General features: G+C 44.7%; 1 protein-coding gene across 2 annotated transcripts in view; it reads right to left on the minus strand.

Moving 5' to 3' along the window:
- Window positions 1-17,928, minus strand: part of bmpr2b (bone morphogenetic protein receptor, type II b (serine/threonine kinase)) — an 88,282-nt gene that overhangs the window by 22,793 nt on the left and 47,561 nt on the right. For both annotated transcript variants that reach the window (XM_028806164.2, XM_028806165.2), the window contains exons 8-11: window positions 7,532-7,636; window positions 4,964-5,055; window positions 4,647-4,877; window positions 4,440-4,554 (exon numbers count right to left, since the gene is read on the minus strand). In XM_028806164.2, coding sequence (XP_028661997.2) covers window positions 4,440-4,554; window positions 4,647-4,877; window positions 4,964-5,055; window positions 7,532-7,636 — 543 coding nt within the window. The remainder of the gene's footprint in view (window positions 1-4,439; window positions 4,555-4,646; window positions 4,878-4,963; window positions 5,056-7,531; window positions 7,637-17,928) is intronic.

The raw sequence follows: 17,928 nt of genomic DNA on the forward strand, positions 1-17,928 counted from the left end.
TGATAAAAAGTGCATTTCTGGCTGCCCAGTTTGTTTCTTTATTCTTTACATTTTAACTACGTCAGCATTGCGTCACAGCTCTTGAGAATTCAAGTAGCTTTGTTTTCTCTGAATTGTCCGACTTGTAGCCCTGAATCTGTAGGACGTTCACATAAAATCCCTGACTCAGAAACTCGCATACACTGTTTGTCTCATGTCATGTGAACGCGCCCACCATCTCCTCTTCCTTCCATTTCTGTTCCTACAACAGAGGAAAGTCCCACCCAGACATGGCTGCTGTCACCGTCTCCCTATTCTGCTCTAAGTTGCTTAAAGGAGGCCAGTGCCAGGTGAGGGGCATCGGCTTGGCCAGAGTGGCGCTGGAGGACACCGGAGATCCGACGCAGCCTTCCGTTCATTAATTAAAGGGCTGGGACCCCAACTCTTTCTATTTGCTTTTGTCTCCTTATTACAAGAGCTGATGTTTAATTATAGAAGACGCTCCTGCCTAAGCACCGCAATTCATTTTGTGCCATCTCCCTTACATTAGAATTAAATTCTGTTAATTGTATTCATTCAATTAGTTATAAAACTAGGAAGTTTTTATCTTGCAAAGTAAAACCTGAAATTTTAATTTCTTAATGAAGACAAAGTCGATTTCAATTCTTCATATTAGTAACTCAGTTCTCATAATAATGGCTCTTTATGCACATATTCAGACTCTTGACAGAAACGTAGACATCCAAAATCAACCATAAAGTACGCAGTTGTATTTAAAGCTACAACTTCTGAACGTATTAAATTATTATATTATTTATTCCTGTCTGCCATTCATCCTCTCGTCGTGTTGTACGTCGCACCATTGGTCCTGGAGGATGTTATTTCGTCGAACTGTGTGTTTTATTGTACTATGGTTGAGATGACAATAAAGCTCGACTTGACTTGACCAGACTATTCCAAAATGTTGTCATTGAGGATTTAAAGCTTAAAAACTTAAAGTTGGATGGTGTGAGCGAATAATAATAATTACCACCCTGCGAAAAAAAACAGAACTGCCAGAAATATACGACCCCTCAGCAAAACGTTTGGGTTTTTTTTTTCTCATTTTGAGGATTTTAGTTGGAAGATTACAATATTACAAGTCTGAGAGGTTTATTTTAAAATTATTCATCATATTTACCCTGTAAGACAGGTGCTAGTAAGACATGAAAAGATACTAAAACAACCTGCGTGTGGGGAGGAAAATATTACAACACCAGAACAATGTGGACGAGATCAGGCCATTCAGCCCCATAGAACTCCTCCAAAAAACATCAAGTCGAGTTTTTAAAGTCCCTAAAGTCCTCCTGTCCCCCACACTACTTGGTCATGTATTCCAAGTGCCTGTGGTTCTCTTCCTGATGTTTGTGTGACATTTCCCCCTTCAGAAGTTTCCAACTGTGTCCCTGTGTTCTTGGTGGACTCATTTTAAAGTCATCATCTCGATCCACTGGACTAATCCCCTTCATCATTTTAAACACTTCACTCAGTCAGGTCTCCTCTTCATCTCCTTAAGGCTCAGTTCTTTGAATCTTTCCTCACAACTCACAACCTGTAGCCCTGAATCAGCCTAGTCACTCTTCTCTGGACCTTCTCTAGTGCTGCTATGTCTTTATGGAGACCAAAACTGCACACAGGATTCCAGAAGAGGCCTCAACAGTGGGATATACAGCTCGAGTAGAACCTCCTGTGACTTGTACTGCACACGTCAAGGCGCTATATAATCTGACATACCTTCTTAATGGCCTCTGAATGCTGTCTGGCAGATGATGGTGTCGAGTTCACTACGACTCCTAAATCCTTCCTGGTATTCTGTGAGCCTTCTTAATGGCTTCTGCACACTGTCCAGGTGTTGGTCGTGTTGAGTCCACTTTGACTCCTAAATCTTCTCTTAAGGTGGACTGTCCCCCCCCCCCCCCCCATTGTGTATTCAAAGCTCATTTTTAAGTTCTAAGTGTAGTTGTTAATTTTTTTTAATACAAAATTGTTGTTGGTGTGATCTGGAGTCCTCCTTTAAGATAATAATAATAATAATTTTATTTATATAGCGCCTTTCCCATGCTCAAGAGGAGTACTGGTATTGAGTTTTCCTTAAAGGATAAAGATGTTCTGTTGTTTAATAATTTGAATGTGGAGTAAAAAAGTTGGGACATCCTAAATGTACTTCACCTTCATAAATGTAAATGTAAGAAGACACCCAACTCTACCCTAATTTCAAAAGAGGAATGGCTGAATGTCTAAACACTAGCTGAAGTATGCGGCATTGCATGGGTGTTTTTGTAGAATGAGCTAAGGAATGAAAGCAAAGGTTTCTGTGTTTGTTTAGATGGTGGCCCTGTAGTTATTGCCATCTGTCCCACTTGTCATCCACACTGCCTCTCTGTCGACGCCTCTACTCTTGTGAGTCGAGAATTTGTTCCTCTTTGAGTCCAACTGGACTCCAGAATTGTGGTGACTCCTTGTTGGCTTGTGACCCTGAGTGCTGTCGTGTCCGACTCGTCCTCTTAGTTCAAGGTGGACCGTTCGTTGGGCTTCAGTTATGAAGAAAAGCCAACAGAGCTGCAGTTTGACTCCTGTTTATGTTGTGCTGCCTGTCCGCACTTGATCAGGCCTCACTCAAGACCCCCTGCAATAAACGCCCAACACTCCATTCTATATCACAGTAGATAAAAGAAGCATGCATAATGTTAAGCTCTGGCTATTTTGTCTGCTAGCCTGGCTTCAAATGTTGTACTTGTTCTGAGCCACCAGGTGGCACTGTTGTGAAAACTGTAACACACAGCGAAAAAAATCAAAACCACTGGGACCCCCAGGGTCCAAATTTTGGGTTCCAAAGCCTATCTTGCCCTGTATGGTCCTAGTGAGCAACGGATGCAAAATGTGGCCCAGATCAGTCAAAGGGTGTAGGACTGCACAGGGAACATCCTGACAGCCATTTTATTTTTATATAGAGAGATTTTGGAAACAATTTAAAATATTAAGGCAAAAATAAAAAAAAGACCATTGTAAAGCTCTATTTTTTTTTTGTTTTTAACTATTACAAAACATCCCTATGATTATATGTATAAAGTTGGTTTCTATTTATTTATATATCATTGTTTTTTTCGTAATGGAAAATTTTCTGCTATTGTATACTGCAGCTTATATTTCAATAAAGATTAATTATTAAAAAAAAGTAATCCAGGATACAATCCTGAAGTAAAATCACGGAAATGTCGTAAAATAACACACATCCTCAGTTCAGATTCAATGTAAAAAGAGTGAGCATGTGCAGTACACGCCAGGCCTGGGGTTGGGGGTGGGGGATTAATGGCCAGCCAGACCCTCCTCCTCCTCGAGTGTTACTCAAGACAGAATGCCCGCCCATCACATCGTTCACATTTGCTTTGCTTATCCACACACGTGCAACACAATGAGCGAAAGTCAAGTTAGGCCGTAACTGTGATGTGATGCCAAGAATCTAAAGCTGCAAGGCGTTACACGACTTCAGTTACTGGGAAAGGAAATTACAATGACGGTATCTTGAGGTGGGCTCCTCGGGCTGAATGTCAAGTCAAGTGTAGGTGGCATGGCCTCCTTGTGTGGGTGTGTTTTTTAATTTTTTTTTTTTTTGCTGTGGTCACATGCTATGGGAATTTACTTTTGAGCTTCACTCTGAGGTCTTCATTTTAATTCCCATTTGCCATTTTAGGACAATCACAAGGTTAGCGCTGATCTTCTACTTGTTCTGCACAAAACGCAATTCAAGAAAAGCTCCTCATGATAAGAAGTAAACTTAACCGCTTTAAGCGCGGACCCCCGTCACTCCAAATACAATCTGACCTCATAAATGCCATTTCTTCCCGTTTTAATATTATTGATTAAGATGAGAGATCGTTACACCACTGACTTGCCTAATTCTGGTTGTCCTGTTTTCTTTGTGTTGTCCCAATGGTATCCTCCACTTCAAATCATGTGACATTTCCTATTGACAAACTCGTTTTTACCAGGTGTCTTGTAACATGTGCTCATTGCATTTGTTCCAGTGAGGGTCTCTAAGTTGGCATGAGCTAAATCTGTTTCTGTGAGCAGAAGGTCCCTTCCTTTAGGGGTCTCCCACCTTACAGTCACATATCCCTCTGCCTCTTTATCCCCACTGTCACATTTGTGCCCACTTTGGTATCACATGCTTGAAAGTTTCTCACCATCTCACTAGGGGTGCCTCTTAGCTACTGGATATGGAAATCAATTCTCGCCATCCCACACAGCCATTGAGCGGCCAACATCAGGACAGCAGCAGTCTGGTTGGACCACCTAGTGCCAAAACACATCTAGTTTCCCCAAATCATAAAGTGTGTGCATCTAAAATGTAATCTGAATATTTCATAAGGGTGCTTCACATGTAGGTAAGTTTTGCCCCATCAAAGCCCTACAAGATGTACCTCCTCTGAGCAGCTCCGTATGCAGGTATGCCAGGCCCCTTGTCACCGAATGGGCCAGCCGGCAGGAATTGACCCAGTCGCTGGTCTGCAGACTCAGGAAACGGCAGAGTGAGCCCTAAAAGGGGGGGAAAAAAAAAACAAGAAGGTGTGACACACCCATGAGGTAAAGGGGGTGGTTGAGATGAGGAAGAGCGGAGAGGCACTCACATGGGGGTAGTACTCCATGACCAGCAGGTACTCCATACGGCTGTCTGTGGTCAGCCTCTCATCCCCCACGATGAAGCGGGCAATGTTGTCATGCTCCATGAGTGGCAGCCGGTAGATACTCCTTTCATTGATGAAGTTCTGCCGGTTAGTGTAGTTGAACACTTTGACGGCCACTGGCCGCTCATCCAGAGATCCTTTGTATACTGACCCGTAGCGGCCACGTCCAATCAGCTGCAGAGATGGACAGAGAAGGAGAAAGTCACAGGGTGAAAGGCTGAGGGGGCAGGTCGCTGAGTGGCAGGGCTCACGGTGCTCACCTCCAGCAGCTTGAGGCTGTCCAGATCGAGAGACGGCTCAGAGGCCGCTGCCTCCATCATGTTCATGTTGTGAAGGCCCTGCTTGTGGTTGCCTAAGGTCGACACAGTAAAACCAGTCAGTCAGTCATTGGAGGGTATGGGCAGGAGGAGGAGGAGGAGCGTAACAGTGAAAAACACGTGATAGAAAGGGGGTCTGCTTTAACACTAGAATCCCTGAAGCCTACGAAAAAAACTCGTAATCCCGGACCACCTTAAATTCCTTTGCACCGCTCCATTAGCGTCTCTTGTGTTGTAAATGTGTCGATCAGCACAAGCAGCCTGCTGTCCGTCCCATCAACCCCACCACCGCAGCTGAAGTTCTGCCAACTCAAGTCTGTTTGTTTGGTGTGAGGGACAATAATATCTCGTTACTTGGATCACATGCATTTCAGATGTGTGCCGTGTCTACAACGATCTGGGTAAGTGTATGATGACAGGAAACACGAGGCAAGAAATGTTGAACACATGGCTAAAAGACAAAACTTTTTTCATGTTTTAATACTAATGACAAAATTTTGACATGAAGTGTATAATGTGTGAAGACTGAAGTCCAAATATCAAATTAAACACTTTCACAAAAGGTATAACAGAACAAGTGCGCTTTTATTCAAGAATATAACCAAAGAAAAAGAAATCGGGTTAGGGTACGACGCGGACAGGACTACTGACTCGTAATCAAGAGGTCGCCGGTTTGATTCTGGGCCCTTCCTAGATTTACCGTTTTCAGTAGTGAGCTGCCCTTTATTGTTACTCTTATCGAATAAAAACATACATTTGATGAGAGTCTCTAACCGCTGCTGTACATTATGATACTTGTAAGGGTTAGCGTTTTGTTTCATTGTTCAGTTTGATTCTCTCAGTCACGTTCACACTCGCACCGACTCTTAGTTTTCAAATAAAGATGTGCTATAACAGAGCATGAGGATGAGGGTCCTACATTGGAGAAAGAGAACAGAAGCCCTACCCTCTCCGCAAGAAACGTCCAACTAAAACCCTCATCCTCGTGCTCTTTTATAGCACAACTCTATTTGAAAACTAACAGTGTCAGATCGGGGCGAGTGTGAACGCGACTGTGAGAATAAAACTGAATAATGAACCCTTACCATACATTTACACCGGCTGATACAGACTCATATCAAATGTATGTTTTTATTCGATAACCGTAACAATAAGGGCAGCTCACTACTCAAAACAGTAATTCTGGTTAGCGGCTGGACTTGAACCGGTGACCTCTTGATTACGAGTCAGCAGCTCTTAGTCGTACCCTAACCCGATTTCTTTTTCTTCGGTTATATTCTTGAATAAAAGCGCACTTGTTCTGTTATACCTTTTGTGAAAGTGTTAAATTTAATATTTGGACTTCAGTCTTCACACATTATACACTTCATGTCAACATGTTGTCATTAGTACTATAACATAAAGAAAGTTTCAGTGTTTCAGTTATGTGTGCAGCAATTCTCGCATTTCCCGTCATCCTACACTTACCCAGATCGTTGTAGGCATGGCGCACACCTGAAATGCATGTGATCCAAATAACAAGATATTATTGACCCTCTATACCTCCAGGCACCTTACACCACAGCAAACAGACTTGAGTTGGCAGAACTTCAGCTACGGCGGTGGGGTCGATGGAGGACAGCAGGCTGCTTGTGCTGATCGACACATTTACAACACAAAAGACGCTGACGGAGAGGTGCAAAGGAACTGAAGTTGACCCAGGATTACAAGTTTTTTTCATAGGCTTCAGGGATTTTAGTGTTAAAGCACTAAAGTGTCTGCTGCAGTGGGCCGTAAACGGGGACCTCCTTATTACAAAAGATGGGGCTTACAGGTTAGCTGTAGTGAAACATGGAGTGGAGCGTCACAGTTAGGCCAGCTTAGCTATTAAACTAAACAAATGAGCCCGATGGACTGAATGGTCTCCTCTCATTGGTCAGATTTCGTACATTCTAGTACTAGGGGTCCGGCCCGACAGCTGCACACTCCACCTATAAACTGCGCATGCGACTTCATAGCCTTAGGCTTTATAGGGCACACAGCAGACGTTACGGTTCAGCAGAAGACAGCGACCTTAACACTTACATGGCTTACCACATGGAGGCAGACCTTAAAAATTAGCACTTGTTACTATTTAGGGTTGGGTTTAAGAGTCGGCATTTAGTAAGACATGTGGCGCACAACAGCTGGAGACGGAACAACAGATGGAACGGGACCTGACAGAGTCGCCACACAAGGGTGGGCATTAGCAGCCCTTTGAAGGGGGAAAAGGGGGTGGGGCCAAAGAGAGATGCACGGGGCAGAGTTGACAATTTAGCTAACAGAAGGAGTGAGCTGTGTCTGCCACACTGTAAAGAAGGGCCTAACAGTCGGCATCATGGAAGGGGGGGGGGGGGGGGGGTGCAGAGCTTAACATGAAAAGCACATACTGGGCAAGGCTGAAAACGCCAACTGGCAGCACGAAAAAACAGGCAAGAGGGTGAGGGAATATGAACTGCTGGCTGCTCATCACGTCTTCTCCTCCTGACTTACCCGTTAGCATCCTGTAGCCAAAGAAGAGGGCAACAATCAAGATGGCCACCACGGACACAGAAGCCAGGGCAATGATGATAGTCTCCTCACGGTAAAGTGGCCGACCTGCAGGTTGAAGCAGAAACAGATGTACAGAAAAATCAAGCAGCAGAGAGAGAGAGAAGGCAGCTTACACCGAATGCCACTCTCAAACTCCGTCTCATCCAAGGTCCCAAAGAGGAGACCAACCCGGGATGAGGTGCCAGTCGATGGCAGGTGACCAGTCCGCCAAATTTGATAGTCCCGTCACATGCTCACTTGGTGAAATGCCACAGCACTGAGTCACGTCTGCCACTTTCAGACAACAACCGCACCGTGTGACTGACGTCACTGCAGCATCGTGGAACCAGCCCAAGGCCCTGGAGCGGTCAGTACCTGCTCTGACAGGCGGCACACACTCGTCTCGATGCGAATATCCGTCTGACTCAAGTGAAGAAGATCACCAAGCGGCAGACTAGGTAGGCAGGCTCTGAATGACAAAGAGACCGAGCACAGGCCACATGCGCCACATGTCAGAAAGGCGGGGCGGTTACAGGGGTCTCATACAGCAGTCACCAACACACACACCTCCAGCACAAGAGCCCTGGGTGCGCTTTAATGACAAGCTGGGGCGCGTGGCGTCACACAGCCGCAGTGTTGATCGCCGTCTGCCCAGCAGCACAAACACGTTGTAAAAACAAGCAACATGTTATTTGTAGAGTGCTGACACACTTTATTACAAGAGACGACTAGGCCGGGCAAGCGCACGTGTGCTGGCGTGCGAGTTCACTCACGCTTCGTCTGCTGCGCTCACTCGGGTACGAAAGCATCCTCTCTTGGGGTTTCGCCAGTCAAATCCGCGTCACGCGCCACTCTGTACTCTTGACCCTCATCCCCACTTCGCTTTTGCATTGCGTGACACGGCCTGAGCCCGATGAGCACAAGCCCTTCCTGTGCAAGCGTATCTGATGACAAGTCAACTGTTTACAAATCCTGGAGCCCCCCCCCCCCCCAGCCTATCCTTTCTCATCTCTCATGCGGGAGGACAAAAAAAAAAAAAAAAAGGGAATAGAATGATTAGGAAGGCAAAATGGACACAAATGAGACGCGCCTCTCCAGACGGCCACTTCCTGCCTAGCGGAAAAGGGACTGGAATTTAAAATGGCACTAAACCCCCCCCCCCCCCCCCCCACTGAGCGGCTTGTACACGGCCAAGACACCCAATGCTTGGTGGTCTGAAGACAGCGTAGGTCTGTCTAATCCGGAATTTACTTTAACAGCCGGGACCCACTGGACTCACACTGGCCAGTCGTGTCACCTTGTCACCTCTTTATCTCCACTTCAGTCTCTCTTCCTAGTTCAGAGCTCCTGAGCCGTCTGATTCATACAAAGCTGCAGGCCTCAGCCTCCATTAGGAGTTTCATGTCTGACAAATGTCTGCAACACTTCCTATGGTTCAGTGAAGGTAATAAGGAAACGGTTACAGCACGTCTGAAAGTCAATCTGAGAAGTCCTGCAATGGCGTGGAGCAACCACATGGTGTCTGGTCCAGCGAGGGGTGTCCTAAACGCTGGATTGGTCCAGAATTCTCTAGAATACAAGTCTCTTTTTACTGTCTGTTAATCATTAATTAATTGGGAGAAAAGGAGGCCAAGTCCCAAAGTTCATCCTGCTTTTATCGATTTCAAACACAAAACCGGGTCCGATTTGACCCAAAGATGCCCTCAGCATTAATAAACGTAAACCATCTGAATAAGAACATAAAACCAAAGCCAGTTCCAGTTTGACGATTACACGGAGCTAAAATCAGCATACAGTCACATATCGGGCGGAGTGGTGGCTCTGAGGCTAAGGATCTGGGCTGGTATCCCGAAGGTTGCCGGTTCGAATCCCCATCACTGCCAAAAGAGATCCTACTCTGCTGGGCCACTGAGCAAGGCCCTTAACCTTCAATAGCTCCAGGGACGCTGTACAATGGCTGACCCTGCGCTCTGACCTCAGTTTGCGAAAACTAACAAATTCCTAATACAAGAAATTGTATAAGGCGAAATAAAGAACAAAAAAAATCCCCAGCGTCACATGCTTGAAAGTCTCCCACATTCTCGGTCACCAGGGGTGCCTCTCTGGTACTAGATGTGGAAATCCACGGCCAACATCAGGACCGCTGCAGTCTGGTTGGACCACCCAGTACCAAAAGCACATCTGGTTTCCCCAAATCATAAAGTGTGTGCATTTAAAATGTAATCTTAATATTTCATAAGGGTGCTTCACGTGTAGGTACGTTTTGCCACATTAAAAACCCCACAAAACGTACCTCCTCTGAGCAGCTCTGCCAGGCAGGTCCCTTGTCACTGAATGGGCCAGACCAACTGGGACAGCGCAGAGGACTGGGCAGATCTATGGCAAATGAAATTTAAAGTAAACGGCGGCCCCCATAAAACTGGAGAGAAGGCTTGGTTCACGTTGCCCAGCAATACGCAAGATGTGTCCCTGGTGAGTGTGGGACTCTGCCAGGTCTGCCCTCTGTCACCCATTCTGTTTAGAATTTTTACAGATAGAATTTCCATGGAGTGGAGCGGGGGTCCAATTTGGTGACCTCAGGGTCGCTGCTCCTGCTGGAATCACTGGGCACGCACAGGGGGCAGTTTGCAGCCGAGTGGGACAAGGATCAGCACGTCCAAGTCTAAGGTCACACGGTCCACTGACGGGAAAGGGTGGAGGACGAGGAGCTCAAGTATCACAGTCCTGTTCACGAGTGAGGGAAGATGGGAGCGGGAGATGAACTGGCAGATCGGAGCAGCGTCCAACGTCATCCAGATGCAGCTCTGGTGGAGAAGAGACAGCTAAACTGAAAGGCAGTGCTCTCGATTTCCTGGCCCTTCTACATTCCTCTGCCCTCACCTGGGTGGTGAGCAAAAGAAGTCGATCGCCGAAGTGAGCTTCCTTCACAGGGTGTCCGGGCTCAGCCGCAGAGACCGAGGGAGGAGTGCAGATGTTCTGGAGGAGCTGCTGCTTCTCCGCATTGCGGTGGTTTGGTCATCTGACTAGCATGTCTCCTGAGCGCCTCCCTGAGGATGGGCTTTGGCCATGTCCAGCCGGGAGACCACCTCAGGGCAGGCTCGGGACCCGCTGGAGAGATGTCTGGAAACACCTCAACATCCCCTGGAGGAGGTGGCAGGGAAAGAGGGGCGTCTGGGCACAAGTGGCACAAAACGGACGGACAGATAAGCGTAAACTTAGGAGAAGGACCTGGGAATCGTAATAAATGAATAAATACGTGTTAAGATTATCGTGTTGCTTTCCTTGCATCGGCACTCTGTGCTGGTATTGTCATCCGTCTTGAGATATGATGAAGGTCACATAAACAGTCATGTAGCACTCAGCTCCATTTCAAGATAATTCCACTTCTGGTAATAACAACAAGCCATTTGGGTGGGGGGGTTGAAGCAGAATTTTAAGTTTTGTATTTCTGTTTTACTTTTTTCTGGATGGATTTTGAAGAAAATGTTTGAATCTGTTATTGTGTGTTTGATTGTGTTTTACGCCGTTGTCAAGTGCTGCTTTGTGAACAGACACTCGGGTCACACACATTCAAGTTAGCCTCGTCTGCTGTGTATTTAGTACCACATTCAGTCTTCAAGTTCAGACCCTGTGTGTGTGTGCGTGCGTGTGTTCATCTGCTTTTCACACTGCAGGGTTATCTGAGCTGCTGTGCTCTCACTGGTGCTTCACACTCAAAGACCCTCAAAGCTTGAAGGAGTGCAGGTGGGCACACCAAACAATCCTTAAGTCCTGTCAGAGCTGAGTGGCCAATCAGCTTATTTCTGTTTATTACTGTTACCGTAGAACAAAGTCTTCTACATCAAGGGGTCTCCTAATTTTAGGCAGTCTTGTTGAAGATGACAGAAGGAAGGGACTGTGACCACGTGCTGCGTGTTGATTCGCACCATAAAGACACCACTGACCACGTAAACCTGTGGATGGGTCGAGGGTGGCCACCTTGTACAGAAGCACTCGCTCGCTCTTGTTCTCGGTGTCTCCCTCTCCTTCTTTTCTAACTTTAGAGAACAGCCATGCAAAATGAACCCTTTTATTGGCTAACTAAGAAGATTACAACATGCAAGCTTTCGAGGCAACTCAGGCCCCTTCTTCAGGTGTCCTTTTGCTTGGCTTTTCTCTACATTCATAATGGCTAACACGGTACAACACCCTAGTACTACAGATTTTCTAACTTTAAATGAATTCTTTATTAAAAGTTGTTATTATGTTAAGTTTAGATGGGATCTGGCATCTGGTTTGTCACAATCCACGATAACAAAAGACCAAGTGTCTGGGGGTCCATCCAGTTGTGAGGTCTCTGTCATCCTAACCGATGGCCCATCACAAACATTTGCAATAATAAAAGGTGTTGCGGTTGCAATTCTCCTTTGGCTAAGCTCTCCTTCTTAGGGGTGGGGTTTGATTTGTCTTCAATTTTGTTTTGTTGTAAATCGATTTATTTGTATGGAATGATTACAATAAAAATTAATGAAAAAAATAAATAAAAGGCATTGCACTTGTCATTCCAACAGATGGCGCATCACAAACATTTGCAGTAATAAAAGGCACTGCGGTTGTCATTCCAGCAGATGGCGCATCACAAACATTTGTAGCAATGCATTTTATTACTTCCAAATGTTTGTGATGCGCCATCTTTTAGAATGACATAACGAAACGTGTATTTTATTACCCCAGGCGTCACAAAGGACATCCCAATCGGTGGTGCACTGCAAACGTTAATGCTGAGATCTATGAAGCTTACTTTGATTCGATTTCACCCCTGCTAGGACGGGTAGCACAGCTTGTAGATTTTTAAAACGGATTACTGAACTGAAGATGTGCTGCTGTCACTGACCACCCGAGTGTCGGCTTAGCTCAACCTGCACATGACAGAGATGTCACAGGGTGAGTGTGGAGCAGATGAAGGATGTCAGGCCTTTAAGTGTAAGCCTGTGGCACAACTGGGCAGATCCAACCCCAGCTATGCGGCCTACATGCCTGTCATTGACGACAGCAGCAGTGGCTCTCTTAGTCTCCAAGCCAGGAAGTTCTTGTGTGCATTTCTGGGGGTTGTGGTTTGTTATAACATTTATATTTTTGAGCTTCTGTAAAGTTTTAATTACAATTGATCTATCAACACTGAGAAGACTACTACTAGAATATGTAGAGTACAAGTCAAGGATGGCCACACTTCAGTCATATAATGCACTGGCGTGGCACCATCTGGAGTGCTGTGGGCAGCTTTGGTCTCCACATCACAACAAGCTACAAAATGTCTACGCAGCAATCCGGTGGACTACTCAAAGGATTTAGATGTTTGAATTACTTCAAAGAGTCACTTATCGTGTTTTTGGTAATTATTTTTCTTGACAGCGAGTCAAATTCAAAAATAAGAGTGAGAATGGAATGGCATTACTTGTGTTTGCAGACTACACCAAATAAAGGGCACCTTACAACGTCACTCAGTTAACAACGGCGCCCAAGTCGGCCTGTGGTGGCTCATCAGAATTCACAGATTGCAATCTGCGGATGTGCTGCTGTTGATACGTCTTAACATGGCATTTATAAAAGAAGGGTTTAAACATCAAAGTAGAATCATTGGCTGCTCGGCCCACGATGGTCTGCCAGTAAACTACGGCTACGTCCACACTGTCACACTTTAGTCTTCGTTTTCACCAACACTACCTCAGTGCTTTTAGCCCCTGAAAGTGGAGACTTCTGAAGATGCTCCCCACTGTCGTACATTTTCTGTGTGAGTGGACTCCAATTGCATTCTGATTGGCTTATTACACCCTTCCCCGATTGGATCAGTTTAAACATCACAAGTAAATATAAAGATCTTTTTCAACACAATTTTGCTATCCGCATGGAAAAAAAAATGAACCAAGATGTGAAGAGATAGTCCACCTTCGACCTCCCATCAGCCGGTGGACTCAATACTGTCAAGATGAACATCCTTCCCAAACTTTTATTTCTATTTATGAGCATCTCCATATATAATAGAGATAATATAATATAATTTTAAGTGGATAGTACTGGCGAGCTTTGTTGGACTGAATGGCCTGTTCTCGTCTAGAGTGTTCTAATGTGCTAATAGCAAATCATTCTTTAAGAGATTAGATTCAATTATAACCTCATTTATTTGGAACTAGACAAAGCCCGTTTCGACAACGTAAGATGAAACGGGCACGAGTGGAATAGTATTAAGTATAAGCACCACAAACCTGATATCGGTGTATTGAATGAGTGCGTAATTAGGCCTCGAGGTGTAGTCGAAATCGCCTTTCAGGCCTCTACAGCTTTAATCGAAGTCGCCTTTCTCTTTGAATTTTCGCGGCCGTAAATCCGCCGCCTGCCGCAATGTCGGTCTCATAAGGTTTTTCGGACAGCTGCGCAGAAGCCGACTGCGCATTCGGCTTCGGACGGACGTGAGTGAGTGAGTGAGGAGGCTGGCGAATTATATATAAGATTTGAAACATCCACGCATCCAAAGGGCAACTCTACAACAACCTAAAGCAGAAGGTGGCATGGCACTATCTAACTTTTCAATTTTATTACTAGGCAGCAGATATACAAGCTATAAAGCCCTGGACAGCGACACAAATCGAGGAACGTACACAAGCCTGGTCTGCAATAGAAATACAACTTTGCTGCACTTCTTTATAGGCTTTGTGCCCCAGTAAATACCAATCATTGTCAATGTATTGAGAATCCAACTGGCCTTCAGTCACTCAGAATATGGAAGCACGTCAAGAGAGAGGAGCTTTTATCTGGTGTACCTCTACATGATAAATCACCTTTTTCTACCCTCTCAGACCTACTGTACAAACGTCTGGGATTTAAACACTTAATAGATAATGCATTTGCATCTTATGAATAATTACGCTTTAAAATTTAACTTCCCAGCATCACAATTTTTCCACTACTTGCAAATCAGAGACTTTGCTAAAAGGTTCCTGCCCGATTTTCCTCACCTTCCACCCGTTTCAATTCCACAGGTAACACTAAATCAGTCTGGACGACTCTGAGAGCATCTCCAGCACATTTTAAAGTAAAGTCCCTTCCTTTCATATATCCCAGGGTACGATGGGGAAAGGACCTTTCACTTAACATCGCCGAGAAGAAGTGGAAGGCAGCCATGCAGAGAATGCACTCGAGCTCCGTATGTGCAAAGCATTCAATTATTCAACTTCAAATCTTTTATCGAGCGCATTTATCTCCTTTAAAATTGTCCAAAATGTATCCATGGTAAGATTCAACCTGTGAACGTTGCAATCGAGCGCCGGCCTCACTGGGTCACATGTTTTGGGTGTGCACCAAGTGAACATCATTTTGGACAAAAAAAAAAAATCTTTAAATTTCTATCAGACAGCCTTGGCGTCACAATCACTCGGAACCCATTAACAGCAGAGTCTGGTGGGCTCACAGAGGGGCTGGAGGAGGACAGATTGACTGTAATTGCTGACACCACACTATGAGCACGCAGGCTTGTGTTGCTCAACTGGAAGAATCCCAGCCCACCGGTTACAAGTCAGTGGGTAACTGATGTTCTCAAACTCAAGCCCACTGTGGCTGCAGGCTTTTGTTCCAACCAGAATCATAATCAGTGACAACATCTGATCACACACAGATCTCATTTAATTAGCTTCTCTTATTCCACATTCAGAAAAGCACAGCAGCACGATGTTTGCATTCATAAGACATTTACAAGTATTTCTGCGGTTGCTACACATTGAGATGCATAACTCTCATTTCTTGATTTCATTGCTCTGTGCAGTTTACCCTCCATAAGGAGAGTCTCTCATTAATGACAGTTAAAAACGAGCAGAGCAGACTGCCAGGCGAACAACACGGAATCATGAAAGGCTGCAACCACTGCAGCGTCAGACCCACTAATTATAATTAAACAAGTAGAACATCTGGAAAAGAAGAATGAAAATCAAGATGAAAATATTGTTAAAAAGAAACATTATTCCCATAAAACTGTTTGGTGTACTTATATATGTATATATGTATGTATATTTCTTATCTATAAACGTCTACACCTAGAAGGGTGTGTGTGTGTCTGTCTGTCTGTCTGTCCGGCCCGGAAGTGAGAGGTGGAGTCGGCCTAACAGCTCCGCCTCCGAGGAAACAGACAACTTGCTTAGCCACTAATAACACAAGCGAGGCCAACGCATCGGCAAAAGGGAACCTCTGAAGAAAGACAAAGTCACTCAGCCGCTAACATCGGCAACACGAATCCTCCTAGGAGAGAGACGCCCAGAGTCATTCCTGTCAATTACCTGACATCTCTACATTTCAAATTTTTTTCTGATGATTTCAATACTTTCTATTTCTTTTCTACAGCACAGACCTACACAGCTAGTATATATAATTTTTTTGCATTATACCAAACATAGTTTTCTATATTGTCTCCAAAACACAGAACTCACAGAAGTAACAACTCACTTAATTTACCCAACTACAGCCATTCCACAGTGGGTCCGAGTTTGGGAAGAACTGTTCTACACGCTTTGAAATTGGAAAACAATTCAATTCTCTCTTAGAGCAGGCATGTCAAACTCACTACCATTGGTGGGCTGCTTTGACTGCCAAACGTGCGTCAGCGGGCCGCAATGTAACAAATACTATTATACAAAGGTACTGTAGCTTTCTTTCCAATACTGAAAAGTTTAAAGAAAAGCAATTTATTTCCATACAATCTCTGTACAACAGTGTACAATTAAGAGTCTTAGTCTCTTAGCTAGGTCCTTATATTACTATATTACATTCATTGCTTATATTGGAGTCTTACAGTGTGAGATCTATTTCTTTTGTCCCGACACTTGGCATCTCTTGTTAGTAACCAGTTCGTCAATATCAGGCTTGAAATCTTGTGCAGCTGCAACTTTTATGAGGGATGAAAGGTGCTCGACGGTAAGTCTTGAGCGATGTGGGGTTTTGGTAGCTTTCATTAACGAAAACAATTGCTCATAAAGGTAAGTGCTTCTGCACATAGGCAATACTCTCGATGCCAACTTAAGGATCTACACATACGAGGATGGCAGGTAAATATACAAGCCTGGCACACCAGCTTCGTTGTATTTTGCCTTCAGAACAGAATCTGACTGCAGTTCAATCAATTCCATTTGGATATTCTCAGGCGCATTCTCAACACTGTAAGAGTATGGTGACGTAAACAGCGGAAAGTCCTGTTCGTGTGAACTGAAATCACGAAAACGCTCACTGAATTCATTGCTCAGTAATTCAAGTTGGAAAACAAATATTCCAAAAATCTAATTTTACTTTACTAAGTTTACTTCAAAGCTTATATTGTAAAATAACCCAATATGCAAAAAGCCCCCTGACCTACAATAATTTTACAAACTCAAAATCACAAACATTTGTTAATAAACAACTCACCAACTTCTCGCGTCCACTTCAGATCTTCAGCTGTAGTCTGCACTAACTGTTTGTTACAATACTAGCACAAAATTACATAAAACTAGAGCAAAAAAACGTGAAAATATGCGAGCTATTAATACACGTGATGGTCAGTTCTGCCCAGTGGCCAGTCTCAGCAGCCCAGCCAGTAGCGGCTCTAGGCTCGTGGCGGCCCTGGGCAGAGAAAGAATCGGTGGACCTTCGCCCGTCCGTTGTGGACACTGCATAGCCGCCTTGTGCTCATGACACGCTTCTATATGCGCGTGTCCGTAACTTCAAAACCAAGTGGCGGCCCATGATATTCTCATTATGGCAGAACGTTATAATACGACATATAGCTTACTGCTCCGACTCTAGCGACATTAGTAAACACAGCGTACTAATTAACAACAAACATAATGTTTTTCGTCCACATTGCCGTCAGCTGTGTCGTTATTTTCTCTTTCTGTTTTATAATATTCAATATATATTGGCGTGGCGGCCCTGTGCAGGTGCACAGTTTGCACAAGCCTAAGGCCACCCCTGCTGCCAGGCTGCTGCAGCCTAGCACTTCAGTTGCGACGTCGCGGCACATTAACTTTGGACAAGGCTCGTGGCTATACTAGCGGATGACGTTTCCGGTACCATAATGCCTTGGGAAAACGCGCTTTTGTCAGAAGACAGAAGTAAGAAAAGTCAATAAGTAACACCGAAGATGCAGAACGATTCAATCACAAACGATAGTAATCATTTTGTACAAGTTGAGTGCTAACTAGGATCTGTCATGCGGGCCGCACAGATTTCTGTTGCGGGCCGCGTGTTTCACATGCCTGTCTTAGAGGATCTGTTCAAAACTTTTTTAAAATATGGCACGACCTAATGAATAAAATTTTAGAATAAGCGTTTATATTGGGGAAAAGGACATCCTCCCTTCC

This window comes from Erpetoichthys calabaricus, chromosome 8 (assembly GCF_900747795.2).
Source record: "Erpetoichthys calabaricus chromosome 8, fErpCal1.3, whole genome shotgun sequence".
Taxonomy (NCBI): Eukaryota; Metazoa; Chordata; class Cladistia; order Polypteriformes; family Polypteridae; genus Erpetoichthys; species Erpetoichthys calabaricus.